Source organism: Oncorhynchus gorbuscha, linkage group LG17, assembly GCF_021184085.1.
Source record: "Oncorhynchus gorbuscha isolate QuinsamMale2020 ecotype Even-year linkage group LG17, OgorEven_v1.0, whole genome shotgun sequence".
Taxonomy (NCBI): domain Eukaryota; kingdom Metazoa; phylum Chordata; class Actinopteri; order Salmoniformes; family Salmonidae; genus Oncorhynchus; species Oncorhynchus gorbuscha.
The window spans coordinates 21,178,858-21,198,904 of NC_060189.1; the positions used below are offsets into that span (position 1 = coordinate 21,178,858).

At 41.6% G+C, this 20,047-nt stretch overlaps 1 protein-coding gene across 1 annotated transcript; it reads left to right on the top strand.

Annotated features, from left to right (window-relative positions):
• Positions 1-1,806: 1,806 nt before the first annotated feature.
• LOC124001564 (MARCKS-related protein 1-A-like) lies at positions 1,807-4,812 on the top strand. The gene is made up of 2 exons (XM_046308463.1): positions 1,807-2,186; positions 3,492-4,812. The coding sequence occupies exons 1-2, from the start codon at positions 2,103-2,105 to the stop codon at positions 4,005-4,007; spliced, it is 600 nt and encodes a 199-aa protein (XP_046164419.1). The 5' UTR covers positions 1,807-2,102; the 3' UTR covers positions 4,008-4,812.
• Positions 4,813-20,047: the final 15,235 nt, after the last annotated feature.

The following is a 20,047-nucleotide window of genomic DNA, read 5'->3' on the forward strand; positions in this document are numbered from 1 at the left end:
TTTGTTTCATCAGACCAGAGGACATTTCTTCAAAAAGTACAATCTTGGTCCGCATGTGCAGTTACAAACCGTAGTCTGGCTTTTTTTATGGCAGTTTTGGAGCAGTGGCTTCTTCCTTGCTGAGCTGCCTTTCAGGTTATGTCGATATAGGACTCGTTTTACTGTGGATATAGATACTTTTGTACCTGTTTCCTCCAGCATCTTCACAAGGTCCTTTGCTGTTGTTCTGGGATTGATTTTCACTATTCTCTCCAAAAGTACGTTCATCTCTAGGAGACAGAATGTGTCTCCTTCCTGAGCAACATGACGGCTGCGTGGTCCCATGGTGCTTATACTTGTGTACTATTGTTTGTACAGATGAACGTGGTACCTTCAGGCATTTGGAAATTGTTCCCAAGGATGAACCAGAATTGTGGAGGTCTACAATTTTTTTTCTGAGGTCTTGGCTGATTTCTTTTGATTTTCCCCATGATGTCAAGCAAAGAGGCACTGAGTTTGAAGGTAGGCTTTGAAGTACATCCACAGGTACACCTCCAATTGACTCAAATGATATCAATTAGCCTATCAGAAGCTTCTAAAGCCATGACATCATTTTCTGGAATTTTCCAAGCAACTTCTGAACCACTGGAATTATGACAAGGTGAATTATAAGTGAAATAATATGTCTGTGAACAATTGTTTGAAAAATTACTTGTTGCCAAAACTATAGTTTGTTACCAAGAAATTTGTGGTGGTTGAAAAACAAGTTTAATGACTCCATCCTAAATGTATGTAAAAATCCGACTTCAACTGTATGTAAGAATTCTTTACATTTCCTACTCACATTAATTCACACTAATAACCTTAATACAACATTGTGCTTACCCAGACCATAATGTGCTGGCATTGGATGTGTTCTTCTCACATTGTCATACCATCACATTTACAGCAGCATAACACGGCCATTTTAGTCTGCTCCTCTGACCTCAAGCCCCAATAGTCCGCCATGACATTTCTCCACTCCACATTTTATTCTTTACGGAGGCATGGCATGATAAAGAATAAATACAAAAAAATAATGACAGCCACTTGCTCACATTGCACAAGTACAGGAAATGAGGAAGAGGTTTGGGAGGCAAGGGGGGGGGGGGGGGATGATCCCAGATGACACCAAAAGTGAATATCAAAATAGTTAAAGTAACTACATATAAATAATGGCCCATATTCAGTGTGTCAAAGTCGAACCGCTGAACCCGAATCAGTTTTTAAGATAAAAAATAAGATTGTATGGACAGGTGGGGACCTGATCCTAGATCATCACTCTGAGATGATTTGTGAATACTGGACTATTTGCATTTTTCTAAGTGAATAAAACGAATTTGTGACTTTACAAGTTTGCCACTCAATATTATTATTCATAATATAATACACGGGACATAAAAGATTCCTACAGGAACCTTAACACCCTAAACGGTTCTTTGAGGATCCTTTATAAAAGGTTCCTCACGGAAAAGGTTCCTGGCTGGAAGCACCTTTAGGGGTTATGTTGGTGTTGCAATCTGAGTAACCCCTTAAAATGCCTCCAGGAACCTTTCATTTTTAAAGTGTAGAATTGCAGTGCACTGTATGGAGGATTTTCTAATTAGATTAATTTAAAGTGCTTGGAAACCTTAAGATATGATACTAGTGTTATTTACTATTTATGTTCAATTAAAATATCTGATAATAAAGATACAATTCCTACTGGCTCCGTCGCCATATTCATAACATCTGTAATAAACACTCTCGTTGAAGCTGATAGGGGGTGAGGAGGGGATTCCAACCCCAATCCACGGTTGCAGATTGTGTGTGTCCGTGTAGTCACGCCCATAGGTGGAGTCTTCCACAATTTTGATGCACGGTTGAAATACTCACACTTGTAGCCCTAGCCTTCTTTAATTTGTGCTCAGCAGCAGTGAGGTTAGTAGACCAGAGTGGGGAAACTTTTGTTGCTTCCCAAACGTAAAAGGGATCAACACGGATTTCAAAATCTGGCAAGATCTACTTATCGCTGGCTGGATTTAAAACCGTAAATCGTCTCGGTTTTTCTTTTAGATTTTCTTTTTGTTTAGGAAGCATAAAAGATGGGAGCTCAGTTTTCCAAGGGTGGAGTAGCTGTTGATGGAAAAGCCGTCGACGACCCAGCTGTCGCTAAAACTAATGGCCAGGTAAGAGAAACAGTTGTATGCGTCCACATTGGCACCCAATGCCCACCTCCAGCGTGAGTTGGATGGGCAACGTGATACCAGGCTAGCGATACCTCACGGCTAACAGTTACAGTACATTTGACTAATTAGCAAAACCTTATTAGGATAAAAACCTGTTTTGATTTCAGTGATTACATTTTGTAATTAAATTGTTTAGCTAATACTGTGCTTGGTTGAGTGGCTAATTGATGGTGCCATGCGCCACAACCACCACCTTTTTGTTAAATTCGTCTCTAGTTTTTAGTCTATCTAATCAAGTACAGTAGCTAATTGTCCGTATTATAACACCAGGACTAAGTTACATAGTTATCATCTGAATGGAAAGCGGATTTATTTTAACTAGCTTTCTCTCATGAGTTGATGCTGGAAGCCGTCAGCGGTCGTCCTGTCGGATGGGCGACAAAGGATGCAAATGAGGACGGCTCGTTGCAAACAAAGCGCACCGGCAGGGCAGCAAAGCGTTCTGTTGAAAAAAGCAAGCAAGCAGAGTTGTGCAATTTTCGATGTAATTTGTAGCGCTGGAAACATGAAATGATCTACTCAAACCGTGTTTTATTGTACATGCCTGTATGCACGTTACCTGGACAATAAATCGCTATGTTAACTTTAGCTGACGATTTTAGAGTGGGTGCAATTGCCAGTTAACCATCTCATTGAGGCGGCTCGTCGTCTACCAGTTGGTGCATTCTTTAGCTAACGTTAGCAGTGATGGTTAATTTCCTCATTTATCCTTGGCCAAAAGGCTCGAACATGTCATCATTATTTCAATTTAATATGACAAATTGAGAGAAGTTAGTTTGGATTATTCGAAAGGCTAGAAGAGAACGATATTGACATTTTGCAATGAACTGCAAATGTAGCAATCTCCTAGATTCCATGGGGATTCCTTTGTTCCAAAATTCATCTTGCTGTTCGACTGGTTGTGGTGGAGTACGACTGCCCCCACGTGGTCGATGCGAGTAATGCAAACCTGCTGTGCATATGAAGCTTTTTGCTATGCATTTGACCGAGTCAAGTAATCGTCCATAATGCCAAACCTCTGATACGTTGGTTGGACACATCACACTGCCTTATCACAGAATTAAAATAGTCTTGATTTTTATCTCCTGAGCCACTTTCTTGATCAACAGTGACTTGTAGATTGAGTCAATTTGGTATGGGCTGCTTATAATGGTTCACTTAATTTTCTCCCCATACCAGTTTATTTAGAAAATTCTCATTATTGCTCTCCACATCTGTAAATTGTTCTCTCACTGTTGTCCACAGGAGAATGGCCATGTTAAAACCAATGGAGATGTCTCTGCCAAGCCCGATGGGGACACAGCTCCCGTAGATGGGAATGGCACAGCCGAGCCAGCCAAAGAGGGCGAGACCGACTCCATCGAGGCTGCCCCTGCTGCCGAAGGAGAGGTGGCCAAGGTCGAGGGAGAGGCTGCCAAGGATGCCAAGAAGAAGAAGAAGTTCTCCCTGAAGAACTCCTTCAAGTTCAAGGGCATCTCGCTGAAGAAGACCAAGAAGAGCAGCGAGGAGGAGGCCGCCTCCCCCACGGCGGAGGACAAGCCAGAGGAGAATGGCCATGCAGCAAAGGAGACGTCAGCCACCGAGCCTGTGGCAGATGCCAAGGAGGAGGCCACTCCGGCCCCAGAGGGTGAGGCTGCAGCAGCAGAGGCCGCTCCTGCAGAGGAAGCCCCTCCCACAGAGGAAGCCCCTGCCGAGGAGGCCGCAGCCCCCGCAGAGGTCACGACACCTGCAGCATCTGAGACCGAGCCCAAGACAGAGTGACCGTGACTCGTCGCAGCTACTTGAACTGTTTTTCCAAGATTAAAGTATATAAATATATGAGACTCGTGCCACGTTCTTAAACTTATAAACAAAACTACAAACTAATACAAATGAAGAAGGCTATAATCACGTTTGCTGATTCAGCCACCAGTTCACTGCCTTTATCATTTCTCTACTGACGGCCCTCTCACGAAAGTGTTGGCTTACAGCGCCCCCTCATGGTACACACTGGGACTGGCGTGTGGGGAAGGTATTGGATTGGATGTAGAATGAATCAGGAATACTGACTTATTTTCCCAATTCATGGAGAAACATACTTTTAAATGCGTGGCAGTCCTATAACATTTTCTTTTTCTTTCTCATCTCTTGGGATTAAAAAATCGACAACGGTTATGGAGCAGGGCATAACACCTCCTTCACTCGAAATGACTGTTATATGGACACAAACCTTTCAAATCATCATCTAAAATAAAATTATATTCTACATTACTATGTTTTACCCTCAAATTAAGTGTTTTGTGCTGTATAGAAAAACAACATTCAAGGAGGGGAAAAGGACATGTCTTCATTCTGGTTATTTTCTGGCTAAAACACATTTGAGCTTCTGAGTCTTGCGGTGTTGACATTTCAGAGTTTATGATGCAGATGTTGGGGTCGTGTACCAAAATGTGAGCTTTTTATCTGCAATTTGTCTCTGTAAATATGTATTGGCCAATATTTTTGGTTCTCTTTATTTTGCTATCGTTTAAAGATGCTAATTGTTTTATTGTAACTTTTAACAAGGGTAAATAAATGTTTGATCCCCTCTGTGTTTTGCCTCTGTCATCCTATGCCACGTGGCTGTGGGAGACCGGTTAGTCTTGGGATAGGATTATCAGTGGACTTTTTTTTTTTTTACACGCACAGATCTTAAATGGCTGAATGCACCACATTCGTTTCCTCTGTGACCTTTCGACCAGTACATCTTCACCTTTACAGAACTCCAGGAGGATGCTTGAGGTAAACAATGGACAAATCAATGACTGACAAGGTACTGTGCTTATGAGCTGAGCCACAGCATGTCAGTATATCACATCACACTTGGCTATGATCGTTCTCTTCTCACAATTGTTTGACTTAAACACTCAACTAGAGCAGACTACACTTTCAATCATTACAGCGGTATGACTTTAAATCTAATCAAAATGTATTCCTCACATGGTTAGCAGATGTTAATGTGAGTGTAGTGAAATGCTTGTGCTTCTAGTTCGGAAAATGCAGTAATAACCCACCAGTAATCTAGCTGACAATTCCAAAACTACTACCTTATAGACAAGTGTAAGGGGATAAATAATATGTACATAAAGATATATGAATGATGGTATTGAGTGCAGTATATACATATGAGTATGTAAACAAAGTTGCATAGTTAGTGGCTAGTGATACATGTATTACATAAGGATGCAGTAGATATAGAGTACAGTATATACGTATACATAAGAGATGAATAATGCAGGGTAAACATATTAGGTAGCATTGTTTGAAGTGGCTAGTGATATATTTGACATTTCCCATCAATTCCCATTATTAAAGTGGCTGGAGTTGAGTCAGTGTGTTGGCAGCAGCCACTCAATGTTAGTGGTGGCTGTTTAACAGTCTGATGGCCTTGAGATAGAAGCTGTTTTTCAGTCTCTCGGTCCCAGCTTTGATGCACCTGTACTGACCTCGCCTTCTGGATGATAGCGGGGTGAACAGGCAGTGGCTCGGGTGGTTGTTGTCCTTTGATCTTTATGGCCTTCCTGTGACATCGGGGGGTGTAGGTGTCGTGGAGGGCAGGTAGTTTGCCCCCGGTGATGCATTGTGCAGACCTCACTACCGGAGCAGTTGCCGTACCAGGCGGTGATACAGCCCGACAGGATGCTCTTGATTGTGCATCTGTAGAAGTTTGTGAGTGCTTTTGGTGACAAGCCAAATTTCTTCAGCCTCCTGAGGTTGAAGAGGCGCTGCTGCACCTTCTTCACGATGCTGTCTGTGTGGGTGGACCAATTCAGTTTGTCTGTGATGTGTACGCCGAGGAACTTACAACTTACTACCCTCTCCACTACTGTTCCATCGATGTGGATAGGGGGGTGTTCCCTCTGCTGTTTCCTGAAGTCCACAATCATCTCCTTAGTTTTGTTGACATTGAGTGTGAGGTTATTTTCCTGACACCACACTCCGAGGGCCCTCACCTCCTCTCTGTAGGCCGTCTCGTCGTTGTTGGTAATCAAGCCTACCACTGTTGTGTCGTCCGCAAACTTGATGATTGAGTTGGAGGCGTGAGTGGCCACGCAGTCGTGGGTGAACAGGGAGTACAGGAGAGGGCTCAGAACGCACCCTTGTGGAGCCCCAGTGTTGAGGATCAGCGGGGTGGAGATGTTGTTGCCTACCCTCACCACCTGGGGGCGGCCCGTCAGGAAGTCCAGTACCCAGTTGCACGGGGTGGGGTCGAGATCCAGGGTCTCAAGCTTGATGACGAGCTTGGAGGGCACTATGGTGTTAAATGCCGAGCTGTAGTTGATGAACAGCATTCTCACATGGGTATTCCTATTGTCCAGATGGGTTAGGTCAGTGTGCAGTGTGGTTGAGATTGCATCGTCTGTGGACCTATTTGGGCGGTAAGAAAATTGGTGTGGGTCTAGGGTGTCAGGTAGGGTGGAGGTGATATGGTCCTTGACTAGTCTCTCAAAGCATTTCATGATGAGGGAAGTGAGTGCTACGGGGCGGTAGTCGTTTAGCTCAGTTACCTTAGCTTTCTTGTGAACAGGAACAATGGTGGCCCTCTTGAAGCATGTGGGAACAGACTGGGATAGGGATTGATTGAATATGTCCGTAAACCACACCAGCCAGCTGGTCTGCGCATGCTCTGAGGGCACCAATCAATTTCATATTTGACATTTATTTTCAAGTATGTGTCACAGTACATAACAAGGACTGAGCCTAAACCTCCCAACAGCAACAGTGGTAACCGGTGAGGTAGAAGCCTATGCTGAAGATTGGTGGTTTCTCTATATGAAGTAGCCTTGGTTGGAAATTAGGAGAGAATCTCAATTGGTTTTGCTCATCTATTGTTTTTAAGGTCAAAGGTTATAGAGGCAGCGAGGAGAAGAAACAGGCGTCTGTGAAATTACTCCAGTCAGCGTCAGACAAATTGCGTTTACAGGGGTGGAATCACAAAATGTGACAAAATCAAATGTGGCTTAGTTGTGCAAGAAATGTTCTAGATAAAAGGTGAAGTAGCATATTTTTACATTTGAGCATGCTTTTCTCTTTTGATAAAACACCTGATTCAAGAGGTGTGGTGGATTTTAAAACATGAGGATACTCTTGTGCCTCCTGCCAAAGTAGGTAAGTGAGGGGAGCAGACTCCTTTGTTCGGCTACTAACAAATTGACTCCTTGAGAACTTGTTTTCTGGGTCATGGAGGAAAGGTGGACAGTGTCCAATTCAATTGAGAATCTCCCTAGGTTGTGTGGAAGACTGGGTGATCTGGGGTGTATTCATTATTGCACACCAAGGAAAACAAGGCGTTCTATAGTACAAATTCAGGTCGGTCCCTCGGTGAATGGAATGCTATAACAATATGACAGAAGATCCAACTTGCCCTCTCATAGGTGTGTCATAGTTACCATACTGCTTAGAAATATCCAAGTATAATCTTCAAAAAGAGGGAAAGCACACGCATGAATAAAGAAACAGCATTTATATTTTGTGGAAGAATTCTGCACAAAAACCCAATGATACCATGTCCTACCTATTTGTTACAGGTGGTGACCCCTATAAACTCCCAGTGGATTAAAGGACTGAAGGTCTTTCAGAGACACAGTTCTACCACAAGGTGCAAGTTTTAAGAACGACGACAGTACGTGTAAACCCAATATATCTCAGCGATGATATGGCAGAAAATGAGAGTGATAACCCTACTGGGACTGGAATCTGGGTCCCTGTATCTGACAGTCTTAAGACCTTAGCAATTACACTCAAAAGAGGTCCAAACCTCGACAGGGTTGCACTACTAGATGCTACATATTAAAATATACGGTGCATTCGGAAAGGATTTTGTTACGTTGTAGCCTTATTCTAAACTTGATTCAATTGTCTCCCCCCCATCAATCTACATATAATGACAAAGCAAAAACAGGTTTTAGAAATTTTAGCAAATGTATTTAAAACAAAGAACTGAAATATCCCATTTACATAAGTATTCAGACCCTTTACTCAGTACTTTGTTGAAGCACCTTTGGCAGTGATTACAGCCTCAAGTCTTCTTGGGTATGATGCTACAAGCTTGGCACACCTGTATTTGGGGAGTTTTTCCTTTTCTTCTCTGCAGATCCTCTCAAGCTGTGTCAGGTTGGATGGGAGTGTCGCTGCACAGCTATTTTTTGGTCTCCAGAAATGTTTGATCGGGTTCAAGTCCGTGCTCTGGCTGGGCCAATCAAGGACATTCAGAGACTTGTCCCAAAGTCACTCCTGTGTTGTCTTGGCTCTGTGCTTAGGGTCGTTGTCCTGCTGGAAAATGAACCTTCACTCCACTCTGAAGCCCTGAGCGCTCTGGAGCAGGTTTTAATCAAGGATTTCTCTGTACTTTGCTCTGTTTTGCTTTCCCTCAATCCTGACTAGTCTCCCAGTCCCTGAAAAACATCACTACAGCATGATGCTGCCACGACCACGCTTCACTGTAGGGATGGTGCCAGGTTTCCTCCAGAGAGTGACGCTTGGCATTCAGGCCAAAGAGTTCAATCTTGGTTTCATCAGACCAGAGAATCTTGTTTCTCATGGTCAGAGTCCTTTAGGTGCCTTTTGGCAAACTCCAAGCGGGCTGTCATGTGCTTTTTCCTGAGGAGTGGCTGCTGTCTTGCCACTCTACCATAAAGGTCGGATTGGTGGAGTGCTGCAGAGATGGTTGTCCTTCTGGAAGTTTCTCCCCAGAGGAACTCTGGAGCTCTGTCAGAGTGACCATTGGGTTCTTGGTCTCCTCCCTGACCAAGGCCCTTCTACCCCGATTGCTCAGTTGGCCGGGCGGTTCCAAACTTCTTCAATTTAAGAATGATGGTGTTTTTGGGGACCTTTAATGCTGCAGAAATGTTTTGGTACCTTTCCCCAGATCTGTGCCTCGACACAATCCTGTCTCGGCGCTCTACGGACAATTCTGTCAACCTCATGGCTTGGTTTTTGCTCTGACATGCGTTGTCAACTGTGGGACCTTATATAGACAGGTGTGTGCCTTTCCAAATCATTTCCAATCAATTGAATTTACCACAGGTGGACTCCATTCAAGTTGTATAAAATCTTAAGGATGATCAATGGAAACAGGATGCACCTGAGCTCAATTTTGAGTTTCAAAGCAAAGGGTCTGAATACTTATGTAAATAAGGTATTTCTGTTTTTATTTTTAATACCATTTTCAAACATTTCTAAAAACCTGTTTTCACCATGTTATTATGGGGTATTGTGTGTAGATTGAAGGAAAAAATAATTGTATACATTTTAGAATAAGGCTGTAATGTAACAAAATGAGGAAAAAGCAGTCGGAATCATTTTCGAATGCACTGTATACAATGAGTTACAAAAGCATTGGGACAGTAACACAATTCTTTGTTGTTTTGGCTCTGTACTCCAGCACTTCGGATTTGAAATTATACAATGACTGATGTTAAAGGTATTTTCCTCCATACCGGAGGAGGAAATTAAATAACTTTTTTTGTACATAGTGCTACCTTGATTATGGATAGTCCTGAATGAATCGTGAATAATGAGGAGTGAGAAAGTTATACGCACAAATATCATACCCCCAAGACATACTAACCTCTCACCATTACAATAACAGGGGAGGTTAACATACCCCCAAGACATACTAACCTCTCACCATTACAATAACAGGGGAGGTTAACATACCCCCAAGACATACTAACCTCTCACCATTACAATAACAGGGGAGGTTAACATACCCCCAAGACATACTAACCTCTCACCATTACAATAACAGGGGAGGTTAACATACCCCCAAGACATACTAACCATACTAACCTCTCACCATTACAATAACAGGGAGGTTAACATACCCCCAAGACATACTAACCTCTCACCATTACAATAACAGGGGAGGTTAACATACCCCCAAGACATACTAACCTCTCACCATTACAATAACAGGGGAGGTTAACATACCCCCAAGACATGCTAACCTCTCACCATTACAATAACAGGGGAGGTTAACATACCCCCAAGACATGCTAACCTCTCACCATTACAATAACAGGGGAGGTTAACATACCCCCAAGACATGCTAACCTCTCACCATTACAATAACAGGGGAGGTTAACATACCCCCAAGACATGCTAACCTCTCACCATTACAATAACAGGGGAGGTTAACATACCCCCAAGACATGCTAACCTCTCACCATTACAATAACAGGGGAGGTTAACATACCCCCAAGACATGCTAACCTCTCACCATTACAATAACAGGGAGGTTAACATACCCCCATAAGACATGCTAACCTCTCACCATTACAATAACAGGGGAGGTTAACATACCCCCAAGACATGCTAACCTCTCACCATTACAATAACAGGGGAGGTTAACATACCCCAAGACATGCTAACCTCTCACCATTACAATAACAGGGGAGGTTAACATACCCCCAAGACATGCTAACCTCTCACCATTACAATAACAGGGGAGGTTAACATATGCTAACCTCTCACCATTACAATAACAGGGGAGGTTAACATACCCCCAAGACATGCTAACCTCTCACCATTACAATAACAGGGGAGGTTAGCATTTTGGGAGGGGGGTGTGATTTGTGCGTCTGTAACTTACCCATTAATTGTTATTCACAATTCATTCAGGATTAGCAGTAATCATGGTAGCATCCACATATATTCAGAAGTATTCAAATTCTACTCTTATTTACAATAAAAGTGACTACAAAATGATACAATACATGATTTACCATTCATTTCTAAAGGGTTGAAAATGATCTGAAACATAAAATAATGTGAAGCACAACAAAACAAACAGCAAATGAATGTGAAGCACAACAAAACAAACAGCAAATGAATGTGAAGCACAACAAAACAAACAGCAAATGAATGTGAAGCACAACAAAACAAACAGCAAATGAATGTGAAGCACAACAAAACAAACAGCAAATGAATGTGAAGCACAACAAAACAAACAGCAAATGAATGTGAAGCACAACAAAACAAACAGCAAATGAATGTGAAGCACAACAAAACAAACAAATGCAAATGAATGTGAAGCACAACAAAACAAACAGCAAATGAATGTGAAGCACAACAAAACAAACAGCAAATGAATGTGAAGCACAACAAAACAAACAGCAAATGAATGTGAAGCACAACAAAACAAACAGCAAATGAATGTGAAGCACAACAAAACAAACAGCAAATGCATCCAGCAAGTGGGTAGAGTCCCAAGATTGATGTAATCATTGCATGCTAGGACTATGGGACCAAATACTATCTCAAATGAGTGCAGGAAATGCAGAAAATTAGGTTGAAGTTGAATTGAACAGTATATAACAATCAGGATGGAGAAAGACCCATTGAAATCATGTAGAATATGTGTTGCCACCCTAGTGTCACGCCCTGGTCTTAGTTATCTGTGTTTTCTTTATTATTTTGGTTAGGCCAGGGTGTGACATGGGTGATTTATTGTGTTTCAGCCGGTCCACACGGGACTGTTTTCGGGTTTTCACGTTTATTGTTTTGTATTTCTGTTCATGTAAAGTTTCTCTGATTTAAAGAACCATGAACTTTAACCACGCTGCATATTGGTCCTCCGATCCTTCCCGCCTCTCCTCTTCTTCCGAAGAGGAGTAAATCCGTTACACCTAGGGTCAAGCACTACTAATAAAGCAAAAGTATAATTTTTATTAATCAAAAACAAAATACCGTCATACTGTCAAAAATTTGACATATACCATGATTTGATATTTTGGCCATATCGCCTAGCCAGATATAATGTAAATATTGTCTGGTGTCTTTGTCTCTACATACAGCATGTGTCAGCTAGGGATGGAAATTAGTTTAGTCTTCGCAACAGGATGTTTTCCAATTGAGTTGATTAGGCTGATGTCTTCAAATCTGCACCTCACTGGTCTGTTGTATAGTTGTATAGTGCAGTGGTGTAAAGTACTTAAGTAAAAATACTTTAAATACTACTTAAGAAGTTTTTGGGAGTATCTGTAATTTACTATTTATATTTTTGCCAACTTGTACTTTTATTTCACTACATTCCTTGTTACGGATACAGGTATCCTGGGGGTATTAGTAGGCGGCTTTCTTCAAATCTGTACCTCACTGGTCTGTTCTGCAGTGGTGTAAAGTACTTAAGTAAAAATACTTTAAACACTACTTAAGAAGTTTTTTGGGGTATCTTTACTTTACTATTTGCCAACTTGTACTTATACTTCACTAAATTCCTAAAGAAAATAATTTACTTTTTACTCCTTACATATTCCCTGACACCAAAAGTACTCGCTACATTTTGACAGGAAAATGGTCCAATTCACACACTTATCAAGAGAACCTCCCTGGTCATCCCTACTGCCTCTGATCTGGCGGGCTCACTAAACACAAATGCTTAGTCAGTAAATTATGTCTGAGTGTGGGAGTCTGCCTCTGGCTATCAGTCAATAAAAAACTAAACAATTAATTGTGCCGTCTGGTTTGCTTAATTATAAGGAATTTGAATTAGCAATTCCATTTACTTTTGATACTTAAGTATATTTAAAACCAAATACTTTTAATCAAGTAGTATTTTACTTGTTGACTTTCACTTGAGTCATTTTCTATTCAGGTATCTTTACTTTTGCTCAAGTATCACAATTTAGTACTTTTTCCTCCACTGGTACAGTGTCTTTTTTCATTGGTTTGTCCTTCTTTAAGTTTTAATGGCAGACCAAACCAATTGCTGTATTGCAGTCACCTACTGTACAATTCATTGTACTTTGTGATACAGTAATACAAAATTGGGGAAAAGGACATTTACCCTGCCAACTATTAGCCCTCACTAAAAAAAAAACATCCCTTTCCACCATATCTTATCCTACCCCAGACCAGCTGTCTGGGAGGACAGAACACTACCACTCAACACCCCCTGGTATTTGTGTGTCTGTAACTTTCTCACTAATCATTTCTCACTATTCATTCAGGACTATCCGTAATCATTGTAGCATCCACATTCATGTAGAAGTGTTTGGAAACATATCCTATTCTTATTTACAATACATGTGACTCCAAAATGACACAATACATGATTTACCATTCATTTCTACAGGGCACAAAATAATGTGAAACACAACCAAATTCAAACAGCAAATACATCCAACAAGTTTGTAGAGTCACAAGATTGATGTAATCATTGCGATCTAGGAATATGACGCAAAATAAACTTTTGACTACTTTATTACACATATCAGGGAATTTTTCCCAATACTTTTGGTCCCCTAAAATAGGACGATGTACAAAAGTACTGTAATTTCTAAACGGTTCACCTGATATTTATGAAAATACATTCAAATTAAAGCAGTCTGCACTTTAACCTCATAGTCATTGAATCAAGTGCTGGAGTACAGCAACAAAACATGTGTCACTGTCCCAATACTTTTGTAGTGAACTGTATATTTTCAAAGACTCACTGAAATGGGTTCCTGTAAAATGTTTTACTTTCTGGTCAATGTGTTCCTTTGTTCTGCAAAATCCCATGGCCTGGTTACAGTCAGTTTACCAAAACAAACATTTGTTACAGTGCTCTCATTTGACAGTGGTGCTTTGTATTGTAATGCCCTTACTGAAGAGAAGTTTTTGTTTTACAGTAATAAAGGTTACAGAAACCACAGTTGTAGTTGCAGTATTGTCAAATGCAAGCCTCTGGCGCCACCTAGTGTCAAGGGATGGGCCAAAACAATCTAAATACTGTCATGACACTTACAGTATTTACTGTAAAGCCACATAGAAGAATATTACTTAAAGTGTCATTATTCTGCCCTTGAGTTGCGATCCCATGCAAAACTAGACAGATATCTAACAACTAAGTCTTCAATAAAACTCCCAAGGCGTGACTTTTCTTGAATGAATATATTGAAAACGTTTATGTTGTGAAACTGCAAAATACAGAAAATAATATACTTTAGTGTTCAATTCACACCGACATACTGTAGCTGTACATTAAACATTTGAAGTTGCATAAATACAAAGCATGCGCTAAGGTACCATGCATCTGGCATGATGCCAAACCATATAGCTAATTGTTAACCATATGGTAATTGTCTCCTTTCATTACTCTAATAATGTATAACCATCTATGTAGAATAACAAAGCATATTACACTAGAAACAGTAACAAAACTACAGTATTGTATATTTTACAATTCGTTTGCATGACGCATGAGCAAAGTAATACAGCTAACGACATACATTAATTAAAGGCATTGCAATTTGTGAGTAAATGCAACCAACATTGATATGTAAGCAACTCTATCAATAACAAGATTATCATCATTAGCTAAATGCTTGAATCGAATTTACAAACAAATATTTTTCCAAGGCTGAAGCGTGACAAGAAATAACTACATTGAAAGACCTGCACCGTAGCGTTGTTTGTAGCTGCTTCTATGAGTGCAAAGCAAATTCTGAACTTCCCGTTTGCGTTGACTTTCTAAGTACCAGAAAGCGCCACTAGGGGGCAAATAACACCATTGAACACAATGAAAATCCAATTTAACCATTGTAATAAAATAATCTGTTACCTTCTAACAGGATGGCAGCACACTCCCCGCCTGGTATAATGAAATTGTGCCACTATGAAATAAAACATCAAGAAACAAATAATGTCCTTTCTATTTTTATCTTTTGTCTCTAGGATGCTTCAGAAAGAAGAACAACAATCTCTGAGATTGGTCTCAGAAACACCTTAGCAGCTCCTTGCTTGACAATTTTTATTTCTACTTTCCTAACCTTTTTGTCAGTACTGGGAAAAGTTTTTTACCACAAGCCCGACTGGCCAGTCATTTCTGTGTGCCTGACTGTCTTTCAATAAGACAACATCTCCCACTTTTACATTTGGCTTTTCTGCTGTCCATTTTTTGCGTCTCTGCAGCGTTGTCAGATACTCCTGTCTGCACCTTTTCCAAAAGGTGTAAGCGAGACACTGGACTTGCTTCCACTGTTTCCATTTCTCTTCTTTTTCTGTTGGAAGAGGGACATCCCACTCACTCTGATCAGAAGAGAGTTCTCTGATTAAGGCTTTACCTTGCATTGTTATTGGAGCCACGAACCCAAGGGGGTCATAAAGACTATTCACTGTGGACAGGATGCCTCTCAGAGTAAAAGGCTTCTCATTGTGGGACACCTGGAATGAGAAGCTGTCAGTTTCCAGGTTCCAGGAAAGTCCCAGACTCCGTTGAAAGGGTAGAGGATCCACTCCTAGGTCCAGATCTTTTAAGTCTTTTGCACGGTCCTCCATAGGGAAGGCTTCCATAACTGTTTTGCTATTGGATGCAATCTTGTGTAGTTTCATGTTGGACTCCGCCAACATTGCTTGTGTTTTTCTTAGAATATTGATAGCTTCTTCTGTAGTAGCTACTGATGTCAGACCATCATCGACGTAGAAGTTCCTCACTACATATTGCTTGGGTTCTGACCCGTGTTCCTTCTCACCCTGTAGCGCTGCTCGTCTCATGCAGTAGATGGCTACGGCTGGTGAAGGGCTGTTCCCAAATACATGGACTTTCATCCTGTACTCAGTTATGTTTCTATCTGGGTTGTTGTCTTCATACCAGAGAAACCTTAAGTAATCTCTGTGATCCTCACGTACACCAAAACAGTAAAACATTTGTTGCACATCTGCTATTAGTGCAATGCAATCCTTGCGGAAACTCATTAGAACATCCAAGAGTGTGTTGTTTAAGTCTGGACCACTGAGCAGAACATCGTTAAGTGACAAGCCTTGACACTTAGCACTGGAGTCAAATACTACTCGTATTTGTTCAGGCTTTTGTGGATGGTAAACACCAAATATGGGCAGATACCAACGTTCTTCGTCTCCCTCTAGTGGCTGTGAAGGTTCGGCTTGGTCGTTATCCAGCATCTTTTGCATGAAGTCAATAAAATTACGCTTCATGTCAGGCTTTTTGTCTAAAGTCCTGCGAAGTGATGTGAGACGGTTCATGGCCTGCTCCCTGTTATTAGGAAGGCGACGTCTAGTGGGGCGAAAGGGTAGTGGAGCCACCCAGTTGTATCCATCATCCTGGAAAAACCTGTTTGTCCATAATGTCCAAGAAGGCTTTGTCCTCCACTGATGGTGCTGGTTTATCATCGTCTTGAGTTTTGTCGAACACGGAACATCCCAGGCTGTCTGTGTTCACAGTTGTGATTGGATCTCTCGAGTGCACTGTAGAGGGAGAGATGTATTTCTGAGCTACGCTGTTGTAGTTCTCTTTTACCTGGATGATGTCAGGGCAAGGGCTCAGATAGGATGTACGACCATTTTGAAGTATGTTTGTCCTGAACACGTTAACATTGGCTGGTCGGTGAACCGTTCCCAGACAGACCTCACCCACAATGACCCACCCGAGGTCGAGTCGCTGTGCATAAGGAGTGTCGTGGGGCCCATTGATTTGCTCTCGTACCTTGTGTACCCTTAAGATGTCTCGTCCTAAGAGCAGGAGGATGGGAGCGTCTGTGTCCACAGCTGGAATTCTGTCCATAACTGGTTGCAGATGGGGATGATGATAAGCAATGTCGGGGGAGGGAATCTCCATCCTATCGTCTGGCATCATATCACACTATATCAGAGTAGGGAGAGTGAGCTGCATGTGTCCATCTATAGACTCCACCATAAATTTGACGGCTCTCCTGCCTGAAGTCTCTGTTACCCCAGAACACATCTTCATGGTGTATGGAGCAGAGTTGTCATTGATGTTGAAGAGACTGAAAAACTCTGTCTTGGCCAGAGATTTGTTACTCTGTTCATCAAGCACTACATACATTTTGACAGGTTTCTCTCTTTTCCCAGCCGGATAAGCTTTGACTAGGCATATTTTTGAACATGATCTTGGATTGACTGCCTCACCACAGATCTCTGTACACTTTGAGGTGACAGATAGAAGAGCATCATCACCTTGCTCCCCGCCATTATCTGTCTCTGCTGTAGCGGTGTCTGTATTTGTAGGGGCTGGGCCTGGATGCAGAGCAGCAAGATGCCTGTCGCTGTCGCACTCAGAGCACTTGATTGAAACCTTACAATCTTTAGCTCTGTGCTGAGTTGACCCACAACATCCGAAACAAATGCCATTGTCTTTGAGATATGATTTGCGCTCATCTAGAGTTTTGTATCTAAACCCACGACACTTTTTAAGAGGATGAGGCTTGTTATGTATTGGGCAGTGACGGTCAGGGTTTTCAACCTTTGTCTTACTGGGTTTGGTTTGGTGGTCTGAGGCCTCAGATGACACATCTGTCTTGTATACAGTCACAGGTGTCTTGCTGCTGTACCTGGCAGGTTTCTCACTTTTCATGGACACCTGGTTAGTTGAGGTGTAGAGGGTGAAGCTGGGGTCATTTCTAATTTCCGCCTGGTTCCTGATGAATCTCGAGAAGAACGTGAATGGTGGGAATGCTACCCGATAGTCTTCCTTATATTTGGATCCCTGTGCTATCCATTTTTCTTGTAAACTGAATGGAAGTTTCTCTACAATAGGGTTTACACCCCGAGATGTGTCCAGATACGCGAGGCCTGGAAGGTACCCTTCTACTTTAGCACACTCCAGTTCGAGAAGAATGTCACCTAATTCTCTTAGTTTGTGATTGTCTTTGTTAGCCAGTTTTGGAAAATCATAAATTTTCTTCAACAGTGCATTCTCGATCACTTCGGGTGTACCATAGCACTCTTCTAGTCGTTGCCAGACCATGTTAAGTCCTGCTGTTGCATTGAAAATATGGACAGATCTAATTCTGTTTGCTTGCTCAGACGACTCTGCCCCTAGCCACTTGGTAATTAGATCGAACTCTTCCCTGGCTGATAAATTCAAGTCTCTGTTCGCATTGAGAAAGGATGCTTTCCATGCCCAATAATTTTTAGGGCGATCATCAAACTTCAGGAGTCCGGAACTCACCATCTCACGTCGTAGGAGGTACTTGGTGAGGTCTGGTGCCACTTCTGACTCAGGGAAGTTGTGTGTGTGTGACTGGAAGTGGGCTTGCTTTCCATTTCCACCATGCTGCTGTTCATTTCTTTTGAACGGAGAGTCTCTGCTCATGTTCTGTTGTTTGCTATTTTCTGGATTATGGCATGTAGCTGGGTCAACACTAAGCTCTTGTTTCTCTACTTCAAATGGAAGTTCAGCAAAGTAGGGCCTAGCATGTTGTTGCACATACTCACATGTACGTTGGACTGGACTTAAGGGCTGTGTCCCTGTGTCTAGTTCTTTGCGAAGCTCTCTGCGTTCTGATCCTACAACTTCTTCAAAGGCTGCAGCTTCAGCCAACGCAGCAGCAGCTGCTCTCTCAACTTGGAGAACATATAAACTTGCCTCGAGGTCAGCTTTTTGCTTCAACAAGCTGGCCTCTATTTCTGCCTTTTGTTTCATCACAGAAGCTTCCTTCTCAGCATAAGAGACTTGTGCGCGTGCTGCGTCTGCCTTGGCACGTGCTTTGATGGCTGCTGAACTCACCGTTGAGGATCTGCTTGACTGTTTTGATGACCTTGATCTTGTAGATTGAGACTTGGTCCCAATGTGCTGAAGAGGCTCTTCCATCTCTCTCTGTTGAACACCTGGCTCTGGTTGTTGCATCGTAGACTGCTGGTCTTCCCTAGGATAAGAGGCTTTGTTGGCTGATGAACGTAGAAACATAACCACCGTGTGCAATTATTCTTGTGCTTGAGCCCGCTGTGATGATGTTTTTTCACTATTCTGCCCTTGAGTTGCGCAAAACTAGACAGATAGCTAACAACTAAGTCTTCAATAAAACTCCCAAGGAGTGACTTTTCTTGAATGAATATATTGAAAACGTTTATGTTGTGAAACTGCAAAATACAGAAAAGAATATACTTTAGTGTTCAATTCACACCGACATACTGTAGCTGTACATTAAACATTTGAAGTTGCATAAATACAAAGCATGCGCTAAGGTACCATGCATCTGGCATGATGCCAAACCATATAGCTAATTGTTAACCATATGGTAATTGTCTCCTTTCATTACTCTAATAATGTATAACCATCTATGTAGAATAACAAAGCATATTACACTAGAAACAGTAACAAAACTACAGTATTGTATATTTTACAATTCGTTTGCATGACGCATGAGCAAAGTAATACAGCTAACGACATACATTAAAGGCATTGCAATTTGTGAGTAAATGCAACCAACATTGATATGTAAGCAACTCTATCAATAACAAGATTATCATCATTAGCTAAATGCTTGAATCGAACTTACAAACAAATATTTTTCCAAGGCTGAAGCGTGACAAGAAATAACTACATTGAAAGACCTGCACCGTAGCGTTGTTTGTAGCTGCTTCTATGCGTGCAAAACAAATTCTGAACATCCCGTTTGCGTCGTCTTTCTAAATACCAGAAAGCGCCACTAGGGGGCAAATAACACCATTGAACACAATGAAAATCCAATTTAACCATTGTAATAAAATAATCTGTTACCTTCTAACAGGATGGCAGCACAGTCATATAAGCTTAGTACAACTGTTTTATGCCAAAAATTACGTTTGTTTTACTCCACTGTTTGTAAACAATGTATTCGTGGACAAACATTACTTCAAAACTATCATTTTAATATCACGGCAGTCATTGCATTGCAACGCACTATAGCTGCGTTTTGCATCTGTCGATCCATCTATGAATTTGAAAGTGGTTACATTTCTCTAACCCCATCCCTCAGTTTTATAAAACGCCAAGCGGCGGGGATTCCGTTCGGCTGGAAAACGAATAAAGGATTGTGCCTTTCTTTACTACCTTTGAA